This window comes from Rhinolophus sinicus, linkage group LG06, assembly GCF_036562045.2.
Source record: "Rhinolophus sinicus isolate RSC01 linkage group LG06, ASM3656204v1, whole genome shotgun sequence".
Classification (NCBI taxonomy): domain Eukaryota; kingdom Metazoa; phylum Chordata; class Mammalia; order Chiroptera; family Rhinolophidae; genus Rhinolophus; species Rhinolophus sinicus.
Window position 1 is genome coordinate 132,756,380 of NC_133756.1, and position 18,022 is coordinate 132,774,401.

At 49.0% G+C, this 18,022-nt stretch overlaps 1 protein-coding gene across 3 annotated transcripts in view; it reads right to left on the reverse strand.

The window, feature by feature from the left end:
• Positions 1-18,022, reverse strand: part of PTPN5 (protein tyrosine phosphatase non-receptor type 5) — a 55,784-nt gene that overhangs the window by 23,981 nt on the left and 13,781 nt on the right. For all 3 annotated transcript variants that reach the window (XM_074336117.1, XM_019714966.2, XM_019714967.2), the window contains exon 2: positions 12,175-12,251. In XM_074336117.1, the coding sequence (XP_074192218.1) occupies positions 12,175-12,199 (25 nt within the window). In that variant the 5' untranslated portion in view covers positions 12,200-12,251. The remainder of the gene's footprint in view (positions 1-12,174; positions 12,252-18,022) is intronic.

Below are 18,022 nucleotides of genomic sequence, written 5' to 3' on the forward strand. Positions count from 1 at the left end.
GTATGTGGATGCTATAGGCAGGCAGATTTCCAAGTAACAAGAAATAGCTCTAGAACCTGACCCTACAAGTCTCTAGCGCAGCTCTTGCTATCCCCACAAATGGCTTTGTTTCCAGGGAGGCAGCGGTCTGTAGTAGCTCAAAGTAAAAGCTTTGGAGTCACACAGACTTAGGTTTGAGGCCTGGCATTGCCATTTACTAACTATGTGACCTTGCGTAAGTGACTTAATCTGTCCTCTCCACAACAGATATACTACAGCTTGTCTCTTGGATTTTGAGGATACCATAAGGTAAAGCATTCCAAGGGCTCAGCCTGGTGCCCCACACAGGGTGAATGCTCAGTAAACAGTAGGCAGAATTTAGAGAGGAGGGGGTGGGGTGCAGGAGATGGGAGCTGAGACAGAGGCAGCAGTAAGAACTTCCCTTTCATCTGCCAGGTGGGCCCCCCAGGAGGACAATGGGTCCCCGCCCCCACATGGGTAGGGGCTTTGAGGCTGCTGACTGGCAACTGGGGTGGTGGATAGAATGGGCATGAAATGGGGGTGGTGCAAGTGGGGCAGTTTTTTCTCTGCCAGTTAATTAAATCCGGAATGCTAACAAGCTTTCAAAACCAAATGCAACTCAAGTACTCTCTGGATGGGATCTAATAAAATGGTTCTATCTGAAATAGAACCAAACAGTTTTGTTGTTGCAAACAAAGACTCAGTTCTTCGTGCCTCTCTGGAGCGGAGGCCCAGAAGTACAAGGGTGAAAGGGTCAATGAAACTCTGAGGGTGCAGCACCCCCCACCCCCATGCTGAGAACGAAAAGAACTGACAGAGAGGCCCTTGGGCGAGACTTAAACACAAATGCATGGGAAGGAAGGGACAGAGCTGAGAGTGCATCTTGTTCCACCCTCCCATTTCACAGATGAAGAAACTGAGGTCCAGAGAGTAAGAACCAGCATCGGCACGCATGTCTTTAACCTTCTGGCTCAGTTCTTGCCCATTAAGGCAGCATGGGAAGTTTCACAGAGGGGATCAAAGGTTGGAGGCCCCATGGCAGCAGAAGGCTGGATCCTGGCTTGGGGTTCTTCAGTGGGTTCTAATAAAGTGTCCTCAGAAGTCTAGGAGAGTCAGTGATAGGAGGTGAGCAAGAGTGTCCAGAGACCCCCCAGGACAGTAGTGCCAACAAATCCCAAGCCTCCAGAGGCTGCAACCCTCAGATGGTCCTCTATAACTGAGGAGCCTCATAATGTAGGCAAAGTGTCACAAGGATTGAGTGGCAGTTCAGCTCTGCCTCTAGTGGACTGTTTGATCTTGGGCATCTCACTGCCTCCATAGGCTTTAGAGGCCTCCTGTCAATTCAGAGTGCGACACAGGGTGTTTCAGGGCCCTTCTAGCGCTGCCTTAGAAAAATCGGAGCCCCAGCTTTAGTTTAAGTCAGTGGCTTCCCCTGGTTCTTAGGATAACGACCAAAATTCTCGCCATGGCCAACAATAAAGGCCCAGCATGCTCTGGGTCCCCCTTATCTCCCCAGCCTCCACCCACACCACCTTTCTTCTGGTTCTCTCTGCTCTAGCTTCTTCCAGATCCTCTCCTGGAACAGGTCTGGGAAATAGAAAAGTCTGGAAACTGGTCGTTCTGCTCCAAGAAATTCTCACACGGTCCCTAAGGGGGAAAGAAAGCCGTGGTGCCCTTCCCTGCTGTCTGTGGTGGGGTGGGGGTTGCGGAGGTATCGGCAGGCCCATTGCTTGGGGGAGCTGGTAGGCCAAGTGTCCAGGAACGCACCGGGGAGCACTGTGCAGCCCTTAGGAGCAAAGGATCAGAGTACATATGACACCAGTACATATGGTACATATGGAAGGATCCTAGAAACAGTGCTGAGCGAAAAGTATGTGCACTCACACAACACAATATTCACAAATTAAAAATATATGCACACAAAATATCATAGCAAAATATAACTAACACAAGCAGTTTTATCCAGGTAATGTGGACTTTCACAACAGGCCAGGACTCCCACTGGGGAGAGGCAGGCCTGAGAGGTTGGGTGTGACTGAGGGTTGACTCTCCCTGATGCTAGAGGCCAGGACCAAGTGGGTGGGTGGCTCAGGTTGGCAGAAGGTGATGCTGGGCTGGGTGGAGGACAGAAGCACCCTTCCAAAGGGTCTTGTTTGTGATGGAGGAATGGTCCGTCTTAAGCTAAGAGATGTTCAGGAGGGATGTGGGCAAAACGATGATTGAAATGGATGTAATGCTCACCGTTAGCCACAAACTGAATGACCCAGGGTAAAGGGATCGGCTCTGGGAACCACCTCCAGGCTTCAGTGCTTGTAGCAGGGGAAAGCCAGACTGAGAGGTGGGACAGAAGAGAGCGGAGGCCGATGTTTGTTCCTTAGAAGAGGGGTGATATAGGCAAAGCTTTGTCTTGGTTTAAGAAGATTGCGTGGGAAAAACAAGATTGCATGGAACAGGCAATTTGGGGCAGCCTTCTCGTCTATATTTGAAAAGGCAGTGGGACCCCAGCTAACGTCCGGGTATGCTTGGTCAGACAGTCTACATCCTCCCTTAACAACTTTCCCTGGTCCCTTAGATCCTTCAGGTTTTAATCACTCAGGATTAAAAAGAAATAGCACTGGGGTCTCAATAAGCAGCTCCACCTGTCCCATGGCATTATTTTCGTGTGTGTGTGTGTGTGTGTGTGTGTGTGAAATCTCAAAGTTTAGAGATATAAAGTGATTCGTGCAAGACCCCTACCTCCAAAGGAACAAAGCTCAAATTCACTCCCATCCAGGGCTTCTGAATTCAACAGTGAGACACCGTAAAAAATGACATGTGAGTAAGCCTGTACGGTGTACAAACCCTCATTCACATTCTTTCTCTCACTGCACTCTGGCAAGTGCCATGAGAAGACTGCTGGTCCCATTTCACAGGGGTGAAGCAAACGGCACAGCGCGAGGGATGGAGCAGCACAAGGGCTTGTGGGAGCCCGTCTGTGAGAGGTGATGCCCAATGCAGGGGCACACACACTCAGCACTGTCCTCACACTCAGGAAAATGTCCCTCACACTGGCCTCACACTTTAAGAGAGACCCTTCTTCAACCCTTCACAGGCACGCTCCTCAGCATGGTGAGAAGTTCATGGAGCCAAAGGGACATTCCCCCTTTTAGACCACATACTGGGCAACACAGATTTCCCTGCCAAAAGAGTCCTGAGCCTGATTCCTGCCCTGTGTGGTCCTCTTCCCCGATTACTGTGCTTGTGTACGCATCCCTAGGACTGGCCTCGCTCGGAGTGACTGCAGAAGGTGTGTTTGGAGCTTGGATGTGTGGGCTGGGGTACCCATCCGCAAAAATGTGCACGAGAGCCCTTGTGATGGTGGACAGAGCCAGGGATGGCTGGGGACTGGCTGTCCTGAGGTTCCATATTTTGGTGCAGAACTCTGAGGAGTCAGAATTCTAAACCTGAATCTGGCTTTCAAGCTCCTTACAAGGGAATATTTGTCAAGGGAGAAGGACAGAATACATTTCATTTAAAGCTTGTTAGCTTGCTTTCGAACTCTTAGTTAACTGTTTAGACACAGACATCGCACATATAGGCCCTACGAATGTCAGGGGTGGGCCTGCATACAGCTATGCTCACTGCAGATTTAAATTACAAAGGGTGAGTAGTTTAAATAATGGAAAGCTGGGGGTTGGAAGAAAGAATGCCACATGAGATGGAGGCTGAAGGAAGGAAGATTTAGGGGAGGAAGAAGCTAGTATTAGGAGGTATGTGAAAACTTACAAGGAGGGTACTTTGGTGGATTCAAGATGGCCACTGATTCTCCGCACTCCTCCTGTCAGAAGGTGCAATTGATTTCCCTCCCCTTGAATCTGGGCTGGCCCTACGACAGGCTTTAGTCAATAACTGTGGTGAAGGCACGCCATGTTACTTCAGAGGCTGGGCTTTCAGAGATCAGAAGCTTCTGTTTTTGCCCCTGTTGGAATGCTCTCTTGGAATGCTTCTTTTTTGGAAATCAGCTGCCATATAAGAAGTCTGACTCCCTTGAGACCACCATGCTGGGGGAAGTCCAAGTTAGCTGCGTGGAGAGATAGGCCAAGTGGAGGAGCACTGAGGCACCTCACATGTAAGACAAGCTCTTTTGAACCTCATCCCAGCTCAGCACCAGGCAGATACAGCTGAGGGAATGACCTCAGCTGATGCCACACGGAACCAAAGAACCACCCAGCTGAGCCCTGCATGACCCTCTGAATCATGAGCAAATAAAATGATTGCTGTTTTCAGCCACTAAGTTTTAAGGCAGTTTATTAGATAGCAACAGATAGCCACAGCAGGTGCTGAAACCTGGAAAGGAGAAATAAGCTTACATGGAAAGATGAAGGTTTTTGTTTGTTTGTTTGTTTTGTTTGTTTGTTTTTTCTTTTTTAAGGTACAAAGAACTTCCTGAGAGCTGGGGTGGTTAGTCCCTGGCCAGGCCAAAGAGGAAGGTGACAGCATCTATCACTGCATGTCTCATGAATGTGATGGATGCCCATTTGTCTGAATGGGCTTTAGCATCAAACTGTGTGGAGCCAGGGGACTGGACCGGATGGCTTTTCTTCCAGTTGCAGACTCTCTTTTCAATCTCCTCACACATCCAGGTATCTCCCTAGAATTATCAGAACTGTTTCTATTCTGGTGAAGGAAAATGGATGAGTTCCCCTATAACTCTGGCCCCTCTTCCCATCTGACTTTGCAAGTAGATGACAGTCCTGCATGTGTCTGTGCTGGTTCTGTGAGGTCCCAGGCCTGTGGCAGGGACCAGGAAAGGTCCATAAAGCTAACCGTCCACGCCACTGCTGAAGGACTGGCCTGGGACTTGATGCCTGGGCTCTGGGAACACGCAAGGCTTTCTCTGTTCACACTCCATATCCTGGCACACGCATCGCCATCATCATGACCTACCATTTATCAAGTACTGGGTAACAAGCACTTTACGTGCATCAACGCACTTAGTCCTCACAAAATCTCTGAAGATCTCATCATATTACCCCCTTCATTTTAGAGTGAAGAGTTTGGAGCTCAAAGTAGTCAGATAATTTACCCAAGGTCAGGTTGCTGGTCTGTGGGAGAGCTGGGATTTGAACCCAGGTCTGTCTGCCTCCTCATAGCACCCCAAGATCCAGCCACCTGGGCCCCTACCTCCATATTTGTTCTGGTGTCTGAAAATAGTTAACGTATACCATAGCTGACCAGTGAGTAGGTGGCTGGGTGCTTCTCTTCTCAATACTATGGTATTACAGAATGCTACCCACTTAGGGCTCCTAGCACATCCAAACAGTGTTTTGTTTTTCCTTAATTTTCATTTCAAAGACTCAAGTCAAAGACAATTTATTATACCATCAGCCACAATAAACACCCCTAAATGCATTCAAAGTCCTGAGGGAAAACAAAACCATCCGTTAGCAAAGAAATAAAAGTCTGAGTGTTGACAGACACAAGTAACATCTCCGTAATGATACTATACCCAGGTCTGTCTTCTCTACATTTGTCCATCTGGGCTCCTGTACCTGCTCCCAGACCCGTCTGAACCAGTCCTAGGCACCAGACTGGATGGTTTTGTGAGAACAAGGGTTAGCAGATGGGGACAAGGCCCATTAGGAGGCTAACTTGTTCCCTGAAATGCCCTGATAGCCAGTTCCTACAGACACGACCCAGCACCTGACTCATCCTTCAGGTCACAGATTAAAGGCCATTTCTTCCAGGAAGCCTTCCATGACCCGCCCCCCAGCCAGCTTGCCCCAAGACAAGGTTACATTACTATGACACCCTTCCATGGAGTCCTGTCTTCCTTGAAAGCAGGGACCAGGTCTAGGTCTGTCTTGCTCTTCACTGTATCACCAGTGCCAGGCTCTGAGTGGATGCTCAGTAAAAAACTGTCAAACCGATACAAGGGTCAGGCTGCCTTTTCAATTGGCCCTTGCTAGCTTCTGGCCTATGATCTTATCCATGCTGTGGAAGCTATGACCACCCCTCCCTGATGGCCAGGGAGAATCGCTGCAGGATTAGGACAACAAAGGTTTCCTCAATACAGACCTTTTCTAAGAGGCCACCCATAATGGGCAGTGGCCTCTTGCTGAGACCTACCTAGATCTCGTCCCCCCTCAGAAGAGGGTCCACTTGATAATCATGATGATACAGAGACTAAGGCTGGTGGAGTGTTAGGAAAAGTCACTGGGACTTAGGTGGGAGTGGGTATCAGAGTCACCGGCCCAAGAGGCCAGCTGCTCCTACCAAATGGGCAATGGTCTACTCAGGCCTCAGTGTCGACTCACAACCTTGCATAGAACCAGCTTATCATGACATACTGAAATCTCAGGATGGCCGTGACATCACAGCTCCAGCCAGCTGCCAGCTGTAGGGAGCAGCCTGTTCCCAAGAGCAGTGTTGTCCTTAGACCTGGGCCCTACGCGCCTTCTTCTCTGGCTGTGCCATTCCCTATGGGGTAAGAAGTCCACAGGGCCCAGGAGGCACACACACACTCCTCTTTCCAGGCTGTGCTCTGGCTACTAGGACTGCAGAGCTCCCTGCTTGGAGCAGGCCTGAAGCCTGCTTGGGTACAGGTGTACCTTCGGAAGGGGCACATGGCCTCCTGCATGGGGATCTTTAGGTTTGAGGGGTGGCCAAAGAGCAGCTATCGGGGTGGGGTGTGCACCACGCTTGGACACACGACAGGCCCACATGCATGCACACAAGGGCCCTGGCAGTGTAGGCCTGAGCAGTGGGTTGATGCACCACTCGGGGCCCCATCTGTAGTCTGGCCTCGGTCCCTGCACATGTCAGGAGCAGGCTCACCCATGAGTCTGCCTACTGGAGACACAGAGCAACACTTGTTGATGTCGTGCTATCACTAGTACCTCCGGTTGCCTTATTTTCTTCCTTGCTTTCTCTGCGCTGTACCCTGAAGAAACTGCTGGTCCCAAGCTAGGCCCCAACTGGTGCTGGCTGGGGAAGGAGCGGAGGCCCAGCATCAGCAGGGTTGCCTGGTTTCTTGCAAATGTGAACACCTACGCATGGAAGAGGGGGAGTGTGAGCTGGAATGTATAAATGTGTTTGGGTGACTGTGAGCAAGTAAGTGAGCAAGCAAGGGGGAATGAAAGAGAAGACAAGGAGGGTGACCATGTGAAAAAGTGTGCATGAGGGGAGAAGAAAAAGAAACGTGTGCATGTGCACGGAGTGGAGAAGGCAGCTGGGTACACACCCAGTGCCCGCTGCAGTACCAGGAACTGTGTGTAATGGAGGGCCTGGGAACAGGGCAGAGGACAGGAGGGGAGTGTGCCTGCTTGTCTGTATGTGTGCGGGAGAAGGGGCATGGTTGCGGGAGAGAAAAGAACTAAAGAGGGAATGAGAGAGCAAGCAAGTCTGTCCATCTCTGAAAGCATGTATAGGGAAAGGGTGTGTGGGGCTGCGGATGATGCAGCGATGGAGCTAAGAGAGCCTGAGTGTGCAAGAGGAAGAAGACTACCAGGTGTGTGAACCTGAGGGTGGGCACGTGCCTGGGCAACTGCATGTGGGTACGTGCACGTGCGCGTGTGAGCAGGAGGCGGTGACAAATGAGAACACATACGAGTGTATGAGCACATGCGTGGAGTGCCCCAGGGGTGTGAGCAAGCGTGCCTGCCCCTGGGGCAGCTGTGAGTTGCCTGAAATGTTGGCAATGTGAGGATGTTTTCACCCAGAAATCTCAATCTGGGAGGACCGTGTGACCTGCTCGGCATTGGCTCTGGTCCAGGAAACTGGCTGGAAATGTTGGTCATGTTGCCCCAGCCTGGTGGTACATGTGGGAATGAATGAATCACCCAGGCATTGCCGGCCCTCACTCTGCCTTGCTCTCATCTTGCCCAGCAGGAAAGACAGCTGGGAGGGGGTAAGGTTACTTGAGGGCTGTATTTTTATACCATTATTATGCAATTGCTTGCAGTGCCCATGGCCTCATTCTGAAGGCCCAGCACCTCAATTTACCTAGCCTTTGTACCTCCAGCTCCTTTTATATCCATGTTGCAGTTCAGGTGAGTGGTTTCAGCTGACAAATATTTATGGAGATCTGCTCCTTACCAGGTTCCAGAACCACTCTATTTACAATGCCAAACCACCCTCCAGTCCTTTCCCACCCCCCGCTTCTTGGCCTTAATTTTATCCATAGTACTTATTACACTATATACAGAGGGTGCCAAAAACAAAACAAAACGAATACACACTGTAAGAAAGGAAAAAAACTGTATTAAAATTGTAATACGCAATATATGCCGATAACAAAAGATGAATACAACTCACGTTTGACTTCTGCAATTACAAGAGCTGCTCAAAGTGGTTACCACCAACGTCCAGACACTTCTGATGACGGCGAACTACTGCTTGAGCAACACTGACCAAAGTGTCCACTTGTATCTCTGCACATGCCGTGTCAGTTTCTTCACACAGTACCATGAGTCTCAAACTTACCACGAATACATGCAATTGTTAGGTGTGTTGGAGGTTCTGTTGCATCCCCATTGCCTCCACTGTCGCTGTATTTCCACAACATTCTTGAATTTCAAATACCACTTCAAAATGGTCTTGCGCCCCTCGAACGACAACCGTGCTTCTGCCATTTTCTTTGATTGTCCTGCCTGTCGCATGGTGACGCTAGCATTCACTTGATGAACGCCACCTTTTGAGCAAATGTCATACTACACATTGCTACCGTGATTCAATTCAACTTCGGAAAGTAAGACATAGATAACATCTTTTAAAATGTGTATACATTTTTCTGGCACCCCAGGTGTTTTACTTATTTTGTCTATCTTTCCCTTCATAGCAAATGCCTGTGCAGCACTTGCTATGGACCAGACCCTGTTCAAAGCTCTCTCTTTTAATTCATTTAATCCTCCAACAACTTTGTGGCAGTGAATATTATTCTTGTCATTTTTGTGAATGGGCAGCAGAGAGGCTAAGTAGCTTGCCATGATCACCCCAATGGCGAGTGGTGGCGCCAAACCTGGTCCAGAGTCCTTGCTCTTAACCAGTACACAATACTGTTCTATGAGGCTGGAAATTTTCTCAGTCTGGTGCATTGTTGAATCTCCAGTGCTTACAAGAGTGCTCAGCAGGCGCTGGATGAATAGCCAGTGAATGGATTAAGAAATGAGTGAATGAATGCTGGACATGGAGGATGAAATAGAGAGGTATTTGCCTTCCCAGAGCTCATGGTCCCATAGAAGAAACAGACAAAAAGTTACTTTAGTATCATTTCAAGATGGCATCGTGGGAGTCGAGAGGGGCACACAACTTGCCCGGCCTCTGGGAAACTGGCAGGTGTGTGAGCTGCCACCTCCTCCAAACTCCTCCCTGGGGACAGACACACAGCTCTTCCTGCCTTAATCTGCAAGATGCCAGAAGATGATGGTGGCTCCACGGTAACAACGGAGACAGGATGGAGTAGTGGCCAGGAGTATGAGCTCTGGAGAGAGACTGCCTTACGTAAATGCTCACTCTACGAAACAGCAGGTAAGTGACCTGGACAGACTCCCTACCTCCCCGGGCCTTGGTCCTCTCAACTATATGATAGGGATAGCAAATGACATTAACTTCCTAGGTTAATGGAGAGGATTGCATGAGACATACGTGTAAAAGCACTGGAAACAGTACATAGCATGAAGAAGGCAGTATGCCAGCTCCAGTGGAGATGACCAGTGCTCCTCTACCATTCTACATTGGTGGCTGGCTCTCAGGGAGGAATGGGAGAGAGGGGTAGAATTAAACATGCTGAAGCCTCTCTGCTGTGGCTTCACCCCATTTTCCAGAAGCAACTCAAAGCAAGAAAGGGACTCTGTCTGCTTTAGCTACCACTATTATTCCTAGCACCTTGTATAGAACCTAGTACAGAACAGTAGGTTTTCAATAAATATGTGTTGAATAAGTGTGTGATTACATTTATTTAATCCTTGTGAAGATAAATATTCATATTGTTGTTGTTTGCATTTACAAATGAGATACTAGAGGACCAGCAAGGTTAACACACAGCCTGTAAATGGAACAGCCAGATTCAAAGGCCAAACCCCGTGCTCTTTCTCCTCTACACCATACTAATCTCTGGGGCCATCCCTGGTTGTAGAATCACCTCCGAATTCTATGACTCATATCTGAATCACAGAACTGTTCAATAGTTGAAAGGGACTTTTGATGTCATCTCAACCTCCCACCCACTGTGGAAATTTCCTCTTCAATGTCTATCCAGAAAATATTTGAATGCCTCTAGTGATGGGACATTCATTTTCTTCCTCGTAAAATTATCAAATTCTATGACTGGATCACTTTTAGAGTCAGAAAGAAAAGTTCTGCATCCCGTGGGCCAACGGGCCACTCTTTAATTTCTATGTATTGGGTTTATGCCATCTTCCTAAGATACACACAGAATGAATCGGCTGCCTCCTTCACAAAGCAGCCTTTCAGATAATCGCAGACAGCTCTCACAGCCCTTTGGAGAATTCTTTTCTTCAAGCTAGTTGTTTCTGGTCCTCACCAGCGACTCCTGTGCAGTGGTGGCATCCATCCTAGACCAGTGTTTTGAGCAATGGCACCCCCTACTGGATAAGGCATGAATTGCATTCCATGCTTACCTTGCCGCCTGAGGAGCTTCCGCAGTAGCTGGGGCAATCGCTCATGGTGTGAAGAAAATAACCACTTATTTTAAAGAGTCATCACTTTAGACTCAGAGGCATACCTAGTTGTTTTAAATGTCTCCCTGAAAGAGTGTCACTGAAAACTCCATCCTAAGGTTCCTTGCCAATCATGAGGTTTCTTTTTTTTTTTTAAAGATTTTTTTATTGGGGAAGGGGAACAGGACTTTATTGGGGAACAGTATGTACTTCCAGGCCTTTTTTCCAAGTCAAGTTGTCCTTTCAATCTCAGTTTCAAGTTGTTGTCCTTTCAGTCTTAGTTGTGGAGGACGCAGCTCAGCTCCAGGTCCAGTTGCCATTGCTAGTTGCAGGGGGCGCAGTCAACTATCCCTTGAGGGAGTCGAACCAGCAACCTTGTGGTTGAGAGGACGCATCCCAACCAACTGAGCCATCCGGGAGCTCAGCGGCAGCTCAGCTCAAGGTGCCGGGCTCAATCTTAGTTGCAGGGGGCGCTGCCCACCCTCCCTTGCGGGACTCGAGGAGTCGAACTGGCAACCTTGTGGTTGAGAGCCCACTGGCCCATGTGGGAATTGAACCGGCAGCCTTCGGAGTTAGGAGCACGGAGCTCTAACCGCCTGAGCCACCGGGCCAGCCCCATGAGGTTTCTGATACGCTACAGGTTTGGAATTTCAACATCAGAATTCAAATGCCTGGTTTTTTTGCTTTAAAGAAAAAGGTTTGGAAGGAGATAGGAAAATGTATGCTGCATTATAGGATTATGGTGATTTTTCTTTTCTTTTTTTCATTTGTCTTTATTTTCTAATATTTCTACAATGGATATTTGTTATACAAAGAAAAAATCAATAAAAATTTTCTAAAAAGAAAAAACCACACTAACCCCTCACACACACACACACACACACACACACACACACACACACATACACACACACACTTTCCTTCCCTTTATTCCTTCCAAGTCTGTTATTACGAACTGAGTACGTGATCTACGACTGGGACGCTGCCACCCGTGGGCAGGAGTAGCTTGGTAGTCTTTGTGGTGACCGCAATGGCCTCTGGTTCAGACAGCCAGGCTCCCGCCGAGTGTGGTCAACCAGACTCAAACAGCACAAGGTGACATTCACAACCACGCTTCTCCACAGGTCTGTCAGGTAGTTTCTCCATATCATGCACCCCACCCTGGGTTCATGCCACAGACAGGTTGTTTGTGTTTCCTAATCTTACCTCTTGGGCCGCGGTCATGTTCTGATCAGCCCTGGACTCCCCAGCTCTTCACCCTTCTCTCCACCCTCCCAGTCTACCCTCAGCGACCCGCTCTTCTCAGCCCAGAGCAGCTTCAAATGATGACAAGTCGGAAAGACATCAGGGATTAGAAAAACAAATCCTCATTTAAAGGAAGACCTATGGACCAGCTGAGTCACTCCTCTCCAGCAAGTTCACAGCTAACCAGGCTTTACTCCAGCCCCAGTGACATCTGGGACTCTTGCCCTCCATTCAGAAGCCTGGGGGGGACCTGAGTGCTGGGAAGACTCACCCGGCAGCCTCTCACTGCAGCACATGTCCAGGGCCCCTCCCTCGGAGTCATCAGCAGCGTGATTCTCTCTCTCCCTCCTGCAGGAGGACGAAAAACATGAGACGATGCTGTTGAGCTGGGATCCAGACAAAAGCCTGAGCAAAGGTAAAAAGCCTTCCTTTCTTGCACGGTGTCCCTTTGAATAACCCCACCCCATCAGGGGGACCTGAGGAGAAGACCAACGTGCCGAGGGGTCAGGCTGCAGAGGCAGGGACAGGATTCTGCAGGTATCTCCCATGTGCAATCCTCCTCTGCAGCAGCAGCCCTATAACCATCATTACCACCATCATCTCTACCATGGAAGCAGGGCTTACTATGTGCAAAGCACTTTACAAACTTTATTACACTGAGTCTCCATCATGACCCCATGAATTAGGGGTTATGAGAAGGCTCAGAGAAGTTAAGTAACTTGTCCAAGGTCACCTGGCTCCTCAAGGTGGAGCTGGGTAGGAAATTACAGCCTAGGACTCTGGGATCATGCTCTTACCGCTGCACTGTTCTTCCTCCTAATTCCTGTGGGTTTAATAATTGAAAGCATGGGTGAGCAAGAAGAGGGGTCCGGGTAAGACACAGTCTGTGTCTGGCTCCCCAAAGCCTGCAAATGCCCAGTGCCTCAGGCAGTGGACAGCGGGATGTGAAATTCTTCTCCAGAAATAGGCAGAAGTAGTATCCCTCTTTCGAGACTATGAGGGACTATCGGGGGTCTAGCTTTCTCAGCTGACTGATGGGGGGACACACCCACTAGCCTGGGTCAATCAGATTGTCTTGCCTGCACTTTTCAAATGCACTCCAGAGGGCCTGGAGCCTTCAGTCGCTGGTGCTGAATCATGGTAGCCACAGTGCCCTGGATTAAAGGTCCGAAAAAAATCTGCTGCTGAGGGCCTTGGAGCTGCTGCATTCTTGCCCATTCTGCATCCCGAATGGGTAACATGTCCATCAAGACCACGAGATACCCCAGAGTCCTTCCACTAAATCCCAACATTTTAGCTTAAGCCAGTGAGTGGGATTTGATTTCTGAGATCGGCAACCAAGAGAAACTTTAATATAGCCTCATTAGCATAACACTTCCAAGAAATCTGAGAGGTCAGCTGCTTCTCTGCCCACCAGTCCTGCCGTCTTTCCTCCCAGACAGGTCCTAAGGCTGATTTCAGGCCTGGCTGCAGATCTGAAACAATTAAGGGCAGACGGGCTGGGTTAAGGTGCTCGCAACTGGCTCTGCATTATTTTATTTTTTCCTCACTGCAGTTGGCAGGGTGTCTGAGAATCCCACATCCCAGAGCTCAGCTCTCCTGCAGAGAGGTCTGCTATTGTCAAGGCCCTTTAAATGTCTCCTGAGTCCCTCCACTTTTCTCCCTCTCCACCACTTCCATCTTGGTCCAAGCCAGCATCTCTTGCCTAGATTACTGCAGCAGTCTTTTAACTGGTCTCCAGCATCCATTCAGGCTGGCCTCCAAAATAGTTTCCATATGCTCCAATACATATGGCTTCATAGGTTGTGCAGTTTACAACCTGCACAACCGAATGGGGCAGGCCTGAGTTAGAATCAACTCTTTCAAAACTCCACATTTAATATATAACCTCCCTTGAAAAACTATTTTAATGGCATCATACTGTGCTTAGAACAAAGATAAAAATCCTTTAACAAAGTTTACTAGATCTTGCATGATCTGACATTTGTTTATCTGTCCAACCTGATTTCATAGTTCTTGATCTCTGCACTCTGGCCACTCTGGATAGGTTCTTTTTCTTACAGTGAGTTCGTACATTCTTTTCTCTCTGCCTGGAGAACTCCCCCAGCTCAGTACTTTTTACTCATAGCACTTGACACAGTTTGAAATTTCATTTTAATTTATGCTGTTGTTTGAGTAACATCTATTGTAACCATTAAACTACAAGCTACATGTGGGCAGGGACCACCATTTCTTTTTTATTTACCATTGTATCTTCAAAGCCTCACACAGTGCCTGGCTCATAGTAGGTGTTCAATAAATAAATACTTGCTGAAAAAAATGAATGTTGATCTGACCTTCTTGAAGAAACACCGGGAACCTCAAACATGGCTATCATCTGAGTTGCCTTGCGGGTGGATTTTTGTAAAGCTACTGGGAACCCTCCTCCAGAGCTGCTGTCCACAGTAGTCACAGAATTACACAGCTGGAATGCCCTTCATTTTGCAGAGGAGGAAACTGAGGCACAGAATGGGGGCCTGATTCGCCTCAGGTCGTACATCGTGCAGGGACTGGGATTGAAAACATTTCCTAATCCTGAGCTTTTTCTTTCTTTGTGCTAAATAGCACCCCAGCTAGAGGACAGCCCATGAACAAAGTATCCAGATACTTCTCGAAGGGGCCCCAGGGGTGACTCACAGCTGCTTTCACACCTTAAGCCTCCCTGGCCCCAAGCTGTGTTCAGAATAGCTTGGTGCTGCATGCGTGCAGAGGACTCTATAAATAAGCTTCCTAGAAAATGACTAATTTCATAATCAGAAAAGCAGAAAGAGTAGCACCTCGCATTTGTAGAAGAAAATGGAGCAAGAGTCCGCTGCTCGGTCCTGTAGTTGAAGGACTGCAGGCAACCTCAGCGCAAACCCTTAAGTCTAGACTTTGCAGGGGAGGGTTTTAATTAGATTTCCAAAGAGAAGAGATGGTCCATTCACGCTACATGGAGAAACCTAGTCTCTGGGCATTGCCTTCCTCCCTCCCTGCCAAGAGCAGAAATAGCTGCAGGCTCCTTCTCTCTCCTTTATCAGCCAGGCAACCGGAGCAGAAAACTGGCCTGTGACAACAGGCAGAAACTTGCTGGGGTGACCACTCACCATTGCTACGCTTAGAACCAGAGATCCCTGGAGATGAAGGGACATCGCCCAGCCTGTCCCTCCCTCACTGGTGGAGAATGTCTGGGAGGTAAGAGATCCTTCCCAAAGCCATTGCCTCATTCAACAAGCATTTGCCGAGCACCCCTATGTGCATGGCACCAGAGCTGTCCCAGGAATAGTGACCAACAAGCCAGGCCCTCCCTCCATAGCGCCCAGTCCCCCTGGGGAGACACATGTGCAAACAGGATGGCACCCATACCTGCTTTAATTGACTCATGCATGTGACACCTTGGGAAGGGCTCAGTTCAGCTTGCGGTGAGGGGGCGGGGGAAAGAGAAAGTCTTCTCTAAGGGGAAGACAGGAGCTGGTTCCTAAAGGATGTTTCTAGGTGGATGAGGGGTCACAAGGGAAACACCTTCTTGCATAGTGCAGACTGCAAGAGCAAGGCGTGGAGGCCTGAGATGGACGGAACATTTGGCAGTAATTGGAAGCAGACTGGTCAGTGGGATGGGAACACACAGGGGAATAGAACTCAGCAGGGGAATATGAGCAAAAAGCAGGCCTGGCTGCCAGGAATCCTGTCTCCTGGGGGACAGCCCTCTTCCACTTGACCATGAGGCTCCCCCACACTGAGGGGTGCCACAGGCACTCCAACCCATGGCCTGGACTGGGCAGGCCCATAACAGGAAGGGGGAACAGCAGATATGTTTGAGGAATGGACATTAGACCCAGCTGGTGGTGTCTGATCTGGTCCCAAATGACTCCTTCTTTTATTGTGGTAAAATTCACATAACATAAAATTCATCACTTTAACCATTTTAAAGTGTACAAGTCAGTGGAATTTAATACATTCACGATGTTGTGCAACTACCACCATTATTCAGTTCCAGAACATTTCCATCTGCTCAAAAGAAGACCCCACACCCATCAAGGAGTCATTCCCTAGTCTCCCCTCTCCTAGCCCTTGGCAAACACTTGTCTTCTCTGTGTCTCTATATATTTGCCTATTCTGGATATTTCATATAAATGCAATCATACAACATGTGGCCTTTTGTGTCTGGTGTCTTCGCTCAGCATACCATTTGCAAGGTTCGTCCCAGTTGTAGCAGTATTTCATTCCTTTTTTGGCTGAATAATATTTGACTGTAAGGATATACTACCTTTTATTTATCCATTCATTAGGCAATGGACCGAATCTGGGTTGTTTCCACCTTTTGGCTACTGTGAATAGTGCTATGAACCAAACTTCTCTTTCAAACTCTGCTTTCAACGTGCTTGTGACTTTGAGTAGGGCTGTCTCACCCTGGGCCTGAGGCCTCATTTATAAAATAACTGGTCAGACTCTATAAAGCTCCCTGCAGCTTGACTGTCGTCACCATCATCTGTTCATTCATACGTATGAAGGTAACGTGTATCACGCAGCCACTCCACCCGTGCTGGGTGCTAGAGACCTGGCCTGGACCAGCCTGCCCCATCTTCTCAGAGCTTGTTGCCTGTGGGGGGTAGACAGCACAGGTACCTGCTGTGGGCTGGGTGACGTGTTCTAAGAAGCCTGTCCAAGATAGGCTGGGAGCACCTCACCTCTGTCTGGGGGTGGAGTGGGGGACGAGTGGGTGCTGTTAGGATGCATCCTTGAACAGATGCCAGCTTTGCCCAGGATTTATGCAGAGAAATAGCTGACAGGTTTGGGGAGGGAGGCAGAGGAGCCTGAGCTTTCTCCCCAGGTGGGTGAGGGACGAGGAGGAGCTGAAGCCAGGGTTCTTGGGTGGGAGGCTGAGCCGCCAGGAGCTTCCTGATCCAACCCCAGGCAGACATGTCTTCTACTTTGGACATCACACTGGCTGCCAGTGCCCTCCAGACACCATTCACTGTCAATACAGATCTCCTGCCACCCTCCCAAAGCTTGACCCCACTAGACTCCTCCATTTCCTGAGTCAGACCTGTCCACTCCCACCGCCAGGCTTTTGTTCATGCTGCTCCTTCAGCCCGGAATTTCCTTTCCCCATCCTGCCCAATCGTACTCATTCTCAAGGTTACCTCTTCCATGAAGTACTCTCTGATCTCCCAGGAAGAATCAAACTCTCCCATCTCTGGGCTCCCTCACACCCCTCACTCACTTCCCTCTGCCTCTTACTTTGTTTTGCTGCTACATTAGCTGTTTATGCACCTGGCTCCTCCATCAGGCTTCCAGTAACTCGGAGCTTCCCCACCCCCTCAGCTACCACTGCATTGCAAGTGTTCAGTACAGGGCCTGAGTCTCCTGACATGCATGTTGAAGGGCAAGGCAGGATCTTGGAGAAGATGGCCAGACGATGGGCAGGAAGAGCCCATGTGCCATCCAGATTTCCATCAGCATGTTCAGCATGTAGAGGCAGAGGGCATGCTGGTTCCATGGAGAACAAATCATCAGGCTGACACCTCGTGCAATGAGTCATGGTCCCAGAGCACGCATGCGGAGAGGGCTTGCCCTCCTCAGTGAGATGAGCTGCAAGGACCCACACACTCACTCACCTTGCTCCCTCATAATTCATTCTCAAGATGTCTAGATGGGGAAAGGTGCTATCTGGGACCAGGGCAGGAAGCTTTCTTAGCAAGAAACACTGGAGACATGAATGGAGGCGAGATGTCAGCTTTAGAACATCCAAGTGGGGAAACTGAGGCAAGAGAGGTTAAGTGACTTGCCTCGTGTCACATAGTGTGTGAACAATTGTTTTCAGGTAGTTAACAAAATCCTGATTTCCTTTTGGGAATTACCTTGCTTTTCCTCTGGCACCCTGCCTGTCTCTTGTCGCCGGAAGGGCGCAAGAGGTCAGTTCCTGTCATTCTGTGTCATACCCCAAAGTCTTCTGATAAGTAGCTTTTCTGCTTAAGTTACTAAGAGTCAGTTTATGTTGCTGGCAACCAAAGGACCAGACTGATATGTGCAGCAAAGTCGTGGAACAGATAGGCTGTGAGCCCAGGACTCCCAAAGCTTAGTTCACTGCTATTTCTATC